The 12978-nt window shown below is 37.5% G+C and overlaps 1 protein-coding gene across 4 annotated transcripts in view; it reads right to left on the bottom strand.

Moving 5' to 3' along the window:
• Nucleotides 1–12060, bottom strand: part of BTBD7 (BTB domain containing 7) — a 55798-nt gene extending 43738 nt beyond the window's left edge. For 3 of the 4 annotated variants that reach the window (XM_034993069.1, XM_034993071.1, XM_034993072.1), the window contains exons 1-2: nucleotides 11810–12060; nucleotides 10021–11100 (exon numbers count right to left, since the gene is read on the bottom strand). In XM_034993069.1, the coding sequence (XP_034848960.1) occupies nucleotides 10021–11100; nucleotides 11810–11891 (1162 nt within the window). In that variant the 5' untranslated portion in view covers nucleotides 11892–12060. The remainder of the gene's footprint in view (nucleotides 1–10020; nucleotides 11101–11809) is intronic. The other variant, XM_034993070.1, reaches the window with a different exon arrangement.
• Nucleotides 12061–12978: the final 918 nt, after the last annotated feature.

Genomic DNA, 12978 nt, shown 5'->3' with positions numbered 1-12978 from the left:
GAGTTTAATGGTATGGAATTATATACCATTTTGACCACCTCTAAACTTATTTTTAAAAACAACGCTTCATATTTATCTTCTAGATTGAGATTGAGCATCTTAATTTTATTTGCAACTTCAACGGTTAAACATTTATTACACACACCCCCTTTTAAAAAGAAAAAGTTACTCAGTTTTCATAGGTATTAAAGATAACTCAAAATATGTAACGCATTGATTCTACCTGAAACTAATAATACAGTATATATTAATTAAATTGAATTAAAAAAATTTTTTTTAATGTAACTAAGAGTATACTAAGAGCAAAGTAGTGTGCTAGGTTCTTTGGGTGATTCAAGATGATGAAGATTTTCACCTTGTCTTTAGAGAGTATAGCACACTAGTTGATAGAGGAAATGAGACAGGTACATAGGTAATTTCAAAATAAGTTAGATGTAAGAACCTAAAAGAAAAGTAAAAGAAGTGTTTTAGAAGTTTGCAGGAAGTAGAAAATACTTTTAATTTGGAATGTGTAAGACAAAACAAAGGAAATAGCATGTAAATTTAGCCTTAAAGAGTATGGTAGAACTTGGACATTTAGTGGTGAAAGGCAAAGATATTCTAAGACCAAAGAAAAGTGTGAGCAGAGGATCAGAGGTGGAGAGTTTGCAGTCTGTATGAAAAATGGTTTAAGTTCTAAAATAAAAAATGCAGTAAAATATTACACTTTAGAGCTCTACTCATAATTTTTTTTTTTTTTAAGATTTTATTTCTTTACTTGAGAGAAAGAGAGGGAGAGAGTGAGCATGAGTGGCGTGAGAGGCAGGCTCTTTGCTGAGCGGAGAGCCCGATGTGGGGCTTGATCCCTGGACTCTGCGATCCTGACCTGAGGTGAAGGCAGATGCCCAACCGACTGAGCCACCCAGGCACCCCTCTACTCGTAATTTTGAGTAAAGAATTTCTTAAACGTTAAGTGTCATTATGATTAGAGATGTGTAACTTGAGAGTCATCTGAACTGCTATTCCTGAAACTGAGATTAATTCTTCATCTCTGTTGTATAGGTAACCGAAATCTACATTTTTACTCTTAACTGTTGTTGATAATGGTCTTTAACTTAGCTCCATTATTCTCTAGGAAGTATTGTCCGACTAATTTGCTAAAGAGGAAACAATTACAGATAGAAGCATATTGAACTGCCAGTTCAACTGAACTGAGACAGAAGAAGAATGTCAACACAGAGACAGTGGAGAGGATGGAAGAGGGAGGAAGGGCTTAGTGAGTCGGAACAGTTAGTCTTTACTACTTTGCATTTGTTTTGAATCACACACTCTTGAAATCTGACCAAGTTGCTAAGGGAAAATTAGGTCATAGCTTTCAGTTGTTTCTCTGTTAGATTTCTAACCCAATAAAATATAACCACATGCATTATGACTAAAAATATGGGCAATGCATTATAGAGTCCACTTTGGAACTAGTGTTATAAATACTTTTCATATTCCATAGATTGAAAAATACATTTTTGATCAAGATGAAAAAATAAAATCTGTGGTTTAAAGTGTACTACTGTAAAATGCCCTGACCTGGGATATACACATAGATATTGGTGCTAATCCTGAGCTATTTTGTTCTGAGGTCAAGAGTACTTATAACAAGGAAATGTAAGTTCTTAGGGTAGGCCCAAGGTTGTTAAAATTCATGAGAAAACCTACAGTTCTCCTAAAGAGTGGATTTTTACTCAAAGAATTAGAAATCAATACATATTCTCACCATGGTACTCACATTTTCAGAGGTGTTTACACAGTGTAGTGTATGCTAAAATCATCGTGAAAATCAGTGCTCAAACACCTGATCTTTCTTTTGAGGCTCTTCTAATCTAGCCACCTATTTTGGAATTACGTACACTGGTCTTTTTACTATAGGTACTGTTACCACCCAGGTTTCCCAGCTGTAACCACAGAAGACAACTCTAGTTGGCTTAATTAAAGAGAAAAGGGATTTATCTGAAAGGATACTGTTAGCCCACAGTTCCTGAGAAAGTTGAAGACCAGACTCAGAAAACAAACAAGAGCAGAGGAAGGCTGCAGAGTGAGCATTGCGTCAGGAAGAGAGCCAGTGGGTACCCCAGGCTGCCCACGGCCTGTGACCACCACAGCTCCAGCTCTGTGTACAGGCAATGGATGCCATCAGTCGCATCACCGCCACTGACCTCTCTGCTTTACCGCTAGATGTTGCTGCTCCTACCCTGCTTATACAAAGAATTCTCTACAACCCTTGCTATTCTGTTCTATCAGCTCCCATTCAAAAAGCCCAGGTCATGTGCTTAAACATTAACCACTGAGAAGACTGAGAAAGCAAGTATTTGACCTCTTAGGTTTTTACACTGGGGGGTGGCTTCTGCCCTCCATCAAGACCTGTACCGTGAGGAATTTCTCAAAACTAGGAAGAAGGTCGTGATGCTGACAGCCAAAAAAGTCAAATAACTGACACAGGAACACTCACCGACTCAGGAAAGAATGGCTTACTCAGTACAAAGCCCTCTGTTCTCTGGCTAAGTGCTCTGAAGCAAAGTTTGAGTGGTGACCTACCCAGGCCCTTGCCCCCCCAGTTTTTAAATGTCTTAACGGGGCCCACATTTCCCTCTTACTCCTGCCCAAGTGGTTCAGCACAAATCAGCTCACGGCTGAGATTCCTCAGAGCTGATGCTTCAATCACTAGTCTGCTATTTTGTTGTTACAACTGGGCCACAGTGTCCTCCCACCTTCATCCCTGGAAAGTGGTTCTCATACTGCTCCCCTCTCTCACCATGCCCACATTTCTGGGCTTGGGGTCAGAAGAGCTGGTACGAGTCACAACCTTATTCACAATCTCAGGAGAAGGCTAGTTACTCATCTCTGAGCCCCACCATACTCACAGGTTGTCAGGGAGACCAAATGAGAGAAAGTAAAAGCCCTTTGTAACCTAAAATGATAAGCATGATCTTACTAGTTAACATTATTGATAGATATGACAAATCCCCCAGTTCTTCAGGATTACGGCCTATCCTATCTAGGTCTCTCTGGTTCTTCTGAGCACTGATGTCATATCTTTATTGTACTAAAAAATTAATTTTGTAATCAAAGCAGTATATGTTCATGATCTAAAAGGTCTTGTAGCTAGTAGTAATAAAAAGCTTATTCTAAAGACAAAACCATCTGCCCTATGTCTTTCCTACTCCCAGTTCTGCTCCCCATAGGCACCTCCTCTCAATTTTTTAGTTGTTTCTTCTGGTATTTACCTCTCTGTATTATAATTTTTATTAAATCAATATTCAGTGTTCATATTTAAATACTGCTTATTGTGAGCCAAGTGGCATACCAGAGTTATATTTTCTTCCATATGTAATTTTAAATTTTTCTCGGAGCTATTATTTTCTTCTTTTCCCACTTCTTTTTCTTTTTTTTAAATTTTATTTTATGTTATGTTAATCACCACACATTACATCATTAGTTTTTGATGCTAGTGTTCCATGATTCATTGTTTGCGTATAACACCCAGTGCTCCATTCAATACGTGCCCTCTTTAATACCCATCACCAGGCTACACCCCCCTCCCCTCTAGAACCCTCAAGTTTGTTTCTCAGAGTCCATAGTCTCTCATGGTTCGTCTCCCCTTCTGATTCCCCCCCTTCATTTTTCCCTTCCTACTATCTTTTTTTTTTTTTTTTTTTTAAGATTTTATTTATTTATTTGACAGAGAGAGAGACGAGGAGAGAGGGAACACAAGCAGGGGGAGTGGGAGAGGGAGAAGCAGGCTTCCCGCCGAGTGGGGAGCCCGCTTTTTTTTTTTTTTTTAAACATATAATGTATTATTTGTTTCAGAGGTATAGGTCTGTGATTCATCAGTCTTAACACAGTTCACAGCGCCACTTCCTTCATTTTCTATAAATCTACTGTTAAGTCTTCATAAAAGCACCAAAAGACCCATGAAATCTCTTTCAATGTCCCTTGTCATTTAATGTTCCTAGAGCCTTTCACCCTCCTGGTCCAGTCTAGACGTGATGTCTGCTAGACCTACTATATAGCCAGTACTTAGGATTTCCCTTTCTTATTTCCTGTGTTTGACGCCATTTCCTGGGTCCCACACTTCTTTGTTCTTGGTTCACTTCATCATTTAGTGGAATACATCCTTCCTCAGGAGGGGTGCAAGGGAGATCAGTTCTTTGAGGCAAGACTGAAAAAAATGGCTTTATCTAGCCTTACACTTGATTGACAGTTTGGCTAAATACAGAATTTTGTGTTGAAAATAATTTTCCATCAGCTTTTCAAAGGCACTGTGCCACTGTATCACAGCTTTCGGCTGCTGCTACTGAAAAGCTCAGTACTATTCAGAGTCCGGTTTCTTTGTATGGAACCGAATGTTTTCCTCTCTGTAACATTTTAGAATCTTCTCTTTTTCCCTAGAGAAAGGGATAAAACTTTTTTTTTTAAAGTAGGCTTGAACTCACAACCCCAAAATCAAGACTCAAGCTGAGATCAAGAGTCGGATGCTTAACCAACCGAGCCACCCGGGCACCCCGGGATAAGACTTTTTAATACAGAAATTCCTTTAGCTTTAGCAGTATTTCTTATATTACTCCTCAGATACTGGCTTCTCTTCCATTTTCTCTGGTATGTTTCTAAAACCACCACTTGTTAAATTGTTATACCTTCTGGACCAATACTATAGTTTTCTTATTTGTCTCCACTGTTGTCCAGCTCTTTGTTATTTGTTTTAAAGGTTTCTTCAATTTCACCTTTCAATCCTTCTATTATATTTTTAATTTCTGCTATCTTATTTCCAAGAGTTCCTGTCTTTTACTCTTACAGTATCCTATTTACATCTCATTGATTCAACAGAGCACTCTCTTACGTAAGGGTATTTTACTTCTGTTGTTTTCCTCTGCTTTCTTCATGGTTTCTGCTTAATACTTTGTTCTGACCTCTGTCTCAATTTGGAAGCTTTCTTCAAAAGTCCACTGAGCCTTAGACGGGTTTTCGTATTTATGAATGAAGCACTAAACTGCTGTGTGGAAGCTCTGTTGCAAAAGTAGGACTGCTGACTACAGTCTTCTCTGTAGAAAAACGAAGGCAAACTGGTTTTTTCACCATGTTAACTCCTGAGCATAACTTCATCATGGAACTCCACAACATTGGTCTCCATCAGTCTATATTCTCTTGGGCTGTTCACCATTTCTAGAGCTCTAATTTTTTATCTTGTATCTGCCTGGCTTAGACTAGAGCAGGGGAACGGGAGTGATTTTGCCATTTACTTTGTAGGCTTTGACATAAATTCAGATTTCAACCTTGTGCTTTACCCCACACCCCCACCCACCCTTTTCGTAGCTATTTCCAGATTTGAAATCTCTCTAGTTTGATTTCTTTAGAAAATAAATCTTAAGGTTTCTTGTGTTTGGTTGGGGGCGGGGGGTAGAGAAGGGAATTGAAGGGGCAGGTTAGGATTTGCCAAGTGGCACAAGTGATACTTATGTAAAGAACAAACAGATGGACCACTGAAACAAAATGGAAAAAGTACCAACCCAAAATACTTGGGAACTTAGAAAAAAAGGTAGCACAAATAAGAGGAGAATATGGATTAATAGAGGGTACTCAGAAAACCAGCTCACTATATGGAGTAAAACAAAACCCAATTCCTTTCTGACACCACCTATAAAGGTGAATTCCACGGTGGGGGGAAGGGTTGATCCATTCAGTAGTCAAGACTTAAAATCAAATCTCTCTTTTCCATTTGCAACACTTACCTCTTCTTCCCAGAGTACTAAGTACCCCCTGTGAATTGCCTCTCTTATCCTCAGTAGCCCCCTTTATAGGCTCTAGAGTTACAGACTGTTCCTCTGTTTTAAGTCAGTGATCAGTCCTTATCTGCTTTTCAGCTTCCAAAAATTTCAGTATCCTTTCTCCACTCTTGTTTTCTTCTTGGGTATCTTTGTCCTTGAGGGTTTATATTTGTTTTATTCCTTTACTATACCATTAGGGCTTTGGAAGAGCCAGAAATAAACTTATGTTTAATCTGTGTAGGAAATCAAGTGAAATTAAAGCTCATCCTAAAATGCCAGGCCAGTACCCCATTACCTATTAATTGACCTCCCTAATAGTGACTGCCTACTTGTCTGAATAAAACGCATTCTCAGTGTAGGCCAGGAAGCTGCCCTTTTATCCAAACCACTCTGGCTGTCTGCCTATACCGCCTCTTTTTACGATGCTCTTGAAACTATTAGATCATCTCTCCATCTTGAAGGACGTATTTAGTCTCAAGGTCCCAGCCTCCCTTGACAGAATTTGTTTCTTTTTAAAACTGGGCTTTAACTTTTGAAGTTAAATCTAATTAGGAATAAAAAGTAACAGTCATTAATTCAGAATCATTTACTGAATGCCCACTATGTCCCAGGCACAGGGGACACAAAGATGAGAACAATAAGGTCCTACCCTCAAGCTGCCCAACAGACTAGTCTCACAGCGTTGCTTAACTACAAGTTAAGCCCTTGTCTGAATCATAGAACAAAGATGATTTTGGTGACTATTTTCTTAATTCTCTCCAAAATGGTACATAACTATTACTATGCTGGATGCATCAGAGAGATGCTAATTCATTATACACAATATGATGCCTCAGAGTATTACAGGCTTAATCTGCTTGTAGAACTCCTGCTGAGAAAAACCAATTGTAGAATGACAAATAGCCAGATATTTACAATAGTTTGATAAGTGGCATGTATCATCTCACTAATGATAAAATTATAAGAAAATTTTAAAACTGGTAATAGTAAAAATCTGCAAAATATAGTTAGTATTAGGTTTAATCAATAGTTATAAAATTATTTTTCTGAATGTAAATAGTTTTTTTTTCTTTTTATTAAAGATTTTATTTATTTGTCAGAAAGAGAGAAAGAGAGAGAGCACACAAGCAGGGGGAGTGGCAGGCAGAGGGAGAGGCAGGCTCCCTGCTGAGCAAGGAGCCTGATGCAAGATTCAAACCCAGGACCCTGGGATCATGACCTGGACCGAAAGCAGACAATTAACCAACTGAGCCACCCAGATGTACGCCCCCCTTTTTTTCTTAGATTTTATTTATTAAAAGTTAGTTTTAGAAAAGAACGTGGTAGTGAATGAAATATGTTCTGATGATTATCATTTAATGGCTAATATTTATTGAATGCTAACTATGTATCAGGCGCCAGTCAGATCACTTAACATATATTATTTCCTTTAATCCTCATAATCCTACTTTACAAGGTTACTATTTTTATTTTATAAATGAGAAAATAGAAGCTTAGAAAGGTGACTTGCTCTGAGGTCAAGCACATTAAAACATGGTAGTGAAGGATTCAAATCCATCTGTCTGGTTCGAGTCTGAGCTCTTAAACTTCATGGTATAAAATTACTCTCCCAGTGACCAAATATTCTCCTTCCCAAAGAAATGGGGTAAAAATTATGCTGAAGGTATGGTCTGTTATAAACACTAATATGTACAGTATCATAGGCATGGGGGAAAAATAAGGCCTACATGGAGTGCAAAAATAAAAACATCAAATAACCTAAACTCTGTATTTTGAATAATGAAAGGAAACAGAGAGCCATGTACACCCAGGTTTAAGGAATATATATATATACATATATATTACAGTAACCAAGACTAAGGTAATACAAGGAGTGTTATATCTTTAAATGTACTTAAAAAAATACAATTTCTAGCTAAATGATAAAAAAAAGTATTTAAACTCACTTAACATAAAAGAACTCTAGATCAAGTATTACCTAAGAGCTAAGAGCTGGCTCACAATTTTACTTTTCACTCAAAACTTGAAACAACAAACCCCCAAAGAACTGTATTAGGGGATGCTTTCCCATTTTTTAAAAACAGCAAAGTGGGGTGCCTGGGTGGCTTAGTCGGTTAAACGTCTGTCTTCGGCTGGGGTCATGATCCCAGCGTCCCACGACTGAGCCCCACATCGGGCTCCCTGCTCAGCCGCAAGTTTGCTCCTCCCACTGGCCCTCACCCCACTCGTGCTCTCTTCTCTCAATCACTCTCTCTATCAAATAAATAAAATCTTTAAAAAAAACCCCAGCAAAGTGTATACAGTACACTTTGGTTTATTATTTAAACATGTCAAAAAACAAAACCAATTTGAGAAAACAGAGGTTATTACACATTTTGGGCAATGTCACAACCTTCAAATTTTTCTGTAGAGGCATTTTCTGACAAATTTGGTTTTACAGAATAAAACAGTGGTAGGTCAAGCTGCTAGGTTATTTTTGATAACATTATTTTCCTGTAGTCTGACATCAAAATAGCCTACTATTATTAATGTAATGTTGTTTTAAACTGATAAAAATATTTTAACATTTTAATTGTGGTAACAAAACTAAATTCGTACTATTACTAAAAAGATAATGGTAAAGTAAGATTTCAAAAGATCCTTTATGTAACAGAAATCTCAACTTTTTTCACTCAGGTTTATTAGTGCCTTCTTTTGTATAATTCCTCTCATGTAATTTATTTCTTATTGTTATTAAGCTGGGGCTTTATTTTATTTCTCAAAGTCCTATTAATTTGCTGATTGAGACATACAACACACATTTTTATTTTCAAGTTAGAAAAATGCGTGTAGCTTTCATTATTCCTTAGTTCATTAAATTCCTGTCTTTTGACCCAGCCATTAACCTTTTCTTTTAATTGGCAACTTCTAATGTTCTTTCAGCAAATACTCATTAGCTAAATTTCTCAAGTAATTTCATGTCATATAGCTTTCTTTTTTTTTTTATAAATATTTTATTTATTTGAGAGAGAGAGAGAGAGAGCGAGAGCAGAAACACAAGCAGGGGGAATGAGAGAGGGAGAAGCAGGCCTCCCGCCGAGCAGGGAGCCTGATGTGGGGCTGGATCCCAGGACCCTGGGATCATGACCTGAGCCGAAGGCATACACCCAACCCCAACGACTGAGCCACCCATGTGCCCCAGCTTGTTTTCTTTTAAAATACAGCCACTGAAAGCAAAGAATGCATTCTTTCAAGACCACAAATTCCTTTTGTTCCATGTGGAAGGTCTCTTTCCAGCTCTGAAATGTTAACATTCTAATGTTTACCAATAGATAGATAATTCTTTTAATGTTACCTTCATGTATTCATTTGCCTATAACCCCAAAAATGTGCCTTCCTGACCTAAAAGTTTTAGTTTATATTAAATGAAGAAGGCTCCTGAGTCTAGCACTGACCGTGCCTTACACACTGTAGGCTGTTGCTGGATATACAAGTTGAGTTTGAAAAGAAGATACAGAATACTTAAAAATTTAAATCAGGGGCGACTGGGTGGCTCAGTTGTTAAGTGTCTGCCTTCGGCTCAGGTCATGATCCTGGGGTCCTGGGATCGAGCCCCGCACCGGAATCCCTGCTTCTCCCTCTCCCGCTCCCCCTGCTTGTGTTCTCTCTCTTGTTGTGTCTCTGTCAAATAAATAAATAAAATCTTAAAATAAATAAATAAAAATAAAAATTTAAATCAGAAACTCTGCCTAATTCTTTGATTCAAATAAACTTGTATCCAAATGTGATTATTTTCATTTTTGGAATGAATTTTCATTCTTTTTCTAAACATTCAAGCATCAATAAGTTAATGAGTATAAAAATGAGACTAAGTTACCCCAGGAGTCCTAGATCAAGAATAACCATGACATCTGGGGAACGAGGCTAGTTCAAAGCTTGGGCGCAGACAGGGTGCAGGTGGTAGTTATATATTCCCACACGTATCATCTTACATTAGGGAATTAAGAGCCTCACATCTCATCTATTGCTCTTAGTCACTAGTTTTGAATGCTTGGTTTTAGTACTAAATGAACACCCACATTAATGCTGACCCTCAATTCTTTCTCAGATTCCTTAACTACATACTCAAAATAACTGACCCAGGCACATCCCAAACAGTGAAATCATATTGAACATACTGGCTGTGTTCTGAATTTGGAAGACAAATATGTAATTCGAGAAATCAAAATTAAAAACCAGAATTTCATACCTTGTGCAAGCATGTTAAATTCCAAGAACAGTGCTATGTGGTAAAGTTCCATGGCTTCTTCTGCCCTGGTCATGCTTGGCTTCCCTGCGACGAGAGCCTGAACTTCACTGAGACTCCCCACCGAGGGGCTACAGTGCAAAACAGAGAGGTCCACCGCATCAGTATACATACAGTGTAATATAACTTTCGCATATTTTTTTGGTATAATGGATTCATCTAATATAATTCTTGTGGGAGTCCTCAAAGTTCGGTCTGTGATTTCTTCACCAGTCCGTATCCTCCTTTGTAATAAATTCCGAAAAAATGGGGACCGTGCTGAAATAATAGCCTTGTGAGCTTTGAGCTCTTCATCTAAACAGTTCTGATTTCCACCAAAAGCTTCAACCAGTTCAGAGTCTGAAGAAAAACTAAGGACGACATCATAATAACACATGTAATCAAAAAGTCCACGCATATCTACATCAAGGGAATTCGGTGTTCCAAATTCTTCACTAAGCTGAACGAGGATATCAACATTTTGAAACCTTGAGTCCTCCATTCCAAACTCTCCTGTATAAAGGTAGTGTAGCAAAGCAGAAAACATGGGCATGTCTATACCAGCTGTATTGATGTCCATAACAATCTCTGCCCCATACTCCGGTGAGGAAGAAAGCAGTGTTTTAAAGAACGGACACCTTGCTGCCAAAATGGCCCGATGAACAGGAAAACAAGTTTCTTGAAATATTAAGTCTACATCGGTACAATACTTGTACTCATAAAGATCGGCCATATCTTTCTGCAATGTCCGAGCTTCTGGTCTAGCCAAACTGGCTTGTAGAGAAAGCTCCTTTAAGGCTGAAGTTCCCTCATATTCCTCCACTAAAGCATTAACATCTCTAACATCCCACCCAGAGAGGAGTTCTCGCATCTGCTTGGCGTGATCGGCAGACCTATTAGATTTTCGACGCTTAATAAACTTCTTTTTGAGGGTGGCAAGGCCAGAGGTTCTCTTTTTTTTGTCTTGTGGTTTCTCATGGCCATGGTCAAGGCTATATAATTTTGATTCACAACCATAGCCTTGCTGAGAATAGGATGATGTCCCTAAGAAGGAAATCAAACAAATGAAAATTTGTTTCTTTGTTCTTAACATTCATTTTCAATGTTCACTTTAACACATATTTCATGCTAAAAATTTTTACAGATATTCTTGAACCATTCAAATAAAATTAACTTTTATTTCTATGAAGGAAGTTATAAAAAGTTAAGTTTACTTCTATATTAAATAAGGAATAGAGACTAACAGAGTAGATTATTATTTACTTGACAAAATCTTTTTGGTTCTCTGGCTATCAAAAACCAAGTTATCACAGATTTTAATCAAGGATTTTTAGGAAATGAGAGTTAAGCAGATTTGTAAATTAAGAATACTACTTGTATGTAAACGTGAAATTTTTTTTTCTTCTTCTTAACTATACCAAGGCTGCTTTGCACTGGGGAAAATAAATGGACCAGGATGCAAGAAGCTTGTATTCCACTATTTTTACACCAATGGAGAGACTGCCAGGTTTCTGAGGGCAACTGGCAATTATGGTTAAGACATCAAAGATTGAAAGTGCTATAGCAGCTTGGTCAGGATAAAAATCATACAAGATAGATTTACATTTGTGGGGAAAAAACCTAGATGTTGCAGAATTATTATCTATAATAACTTTTTCACAGTTCAATTCTCTTTTCAGCCAAAAAGACCACTGAAAACACAATTCTATTTATACCCACAAAAGAAAATGAAAGTAGAAAAACTGAAAGTTACCTATAAAAGTCTGTTGGGCTTGAGAATTTCCCCCTACCCTCGGGGAACATGAATGAGGATAGTTAGATGCATTAGCACCCATTTTCTTCAGTCACTCAGGCATTCCATCTGCTGGTTCTTCAGAGTATAATCCCAGAGGCCTTTACGAACTTTCAACCCTGGATCCAGCAGCCTCTTTTCATCCATTTCTTGGTATGAAACAAAAATAATTTTATTCATTTTTTCAAATGTATTTCAAATTGCACAGTAAAAAAAAAAAAAGCAAGCTAGTGAAAACTGCTTTTATTTGCAAATGACATGCTGTCAAATTCACATGTAGAAATTTCGGAAAATGTAAACAAATAGTTAAACTTGAATTATGAATCAGTGGTAGCTGCAATTTTGAGCCATAAAATGTACCAATTATATACTTTCTAAGGCAGTGAAAAGTAACAAATCAGACTAATTTAAATATATAATTATGGAAAGAGTATTTCAAATTACAAGGAAAAGTATTTAGAGACTAAAAAATTTTTCAATTTTTTTTTCTTACTCCTTTAGAGGCAACCATCAGTTATTATAATCTAACATTCTAAGCAATTTGTAAACATTGAAGAGGTTGGTGGGAGGGATGGGATGGCTGGGTGATGGACACTTGGGGAGGGTATGCACTATGGTGAGCGCTGTGAACTGTGTAAGACCGATGAATCACAGACCTGTACCCCGAAACAAATAATACATTATATGTTAATTAAAAAAATGTGGGGAAAAAACCACACTGAGGAGGTTGATACTAGAGGTGGTCCTCCTCATGAAGCCCTGAAATAAAAATACTGCCTTCTATTACCTGATATTATGACTTAACATGGACAGGGCAGTACCAGTAAGAGATAATTTTAACAATTACAGAATAAATTCCACACCATGGAGCCCTAACTCTCAGAGCTGCCGGCAGAAGATATATGCACAAAGAGAAGACACTCTAAGATTAGAGAAGAGGGTAATAGGAATACTGTATCTGTTTGGCATCTGGATATATAAAATTTATCTGACTAAAAGGGATAATGGTTTAAGAGAAAACACTATTTTTTTTTTTAAAGATTTTATTTATTTATTTGACAGAGAGAGATACAGCAAGAGAGGGAACACAAGCAGGGGGAGAGGGAGAAGCAGGCTTCCCGCAGAGCAGG

Source organism: Mirounga leonina, unplaced genomic scaffold (genome assembly GCF_011800145.1).
Source record: "Mirounga leonina isolate KUSES-001 unplaced genomic scaffold, KU_Mleo_1.0 Mir_82, whole genome shotgun sequence".
Lineage (NCBI taxonomy): Eukaryota > Metazoa > Chordata > Mammalia > Carnivora > Phocidae > Mirounga > Mirounga leonina.
This window is presented reverse-complemented; position numbering and strand designations above follow the sequence as displayed.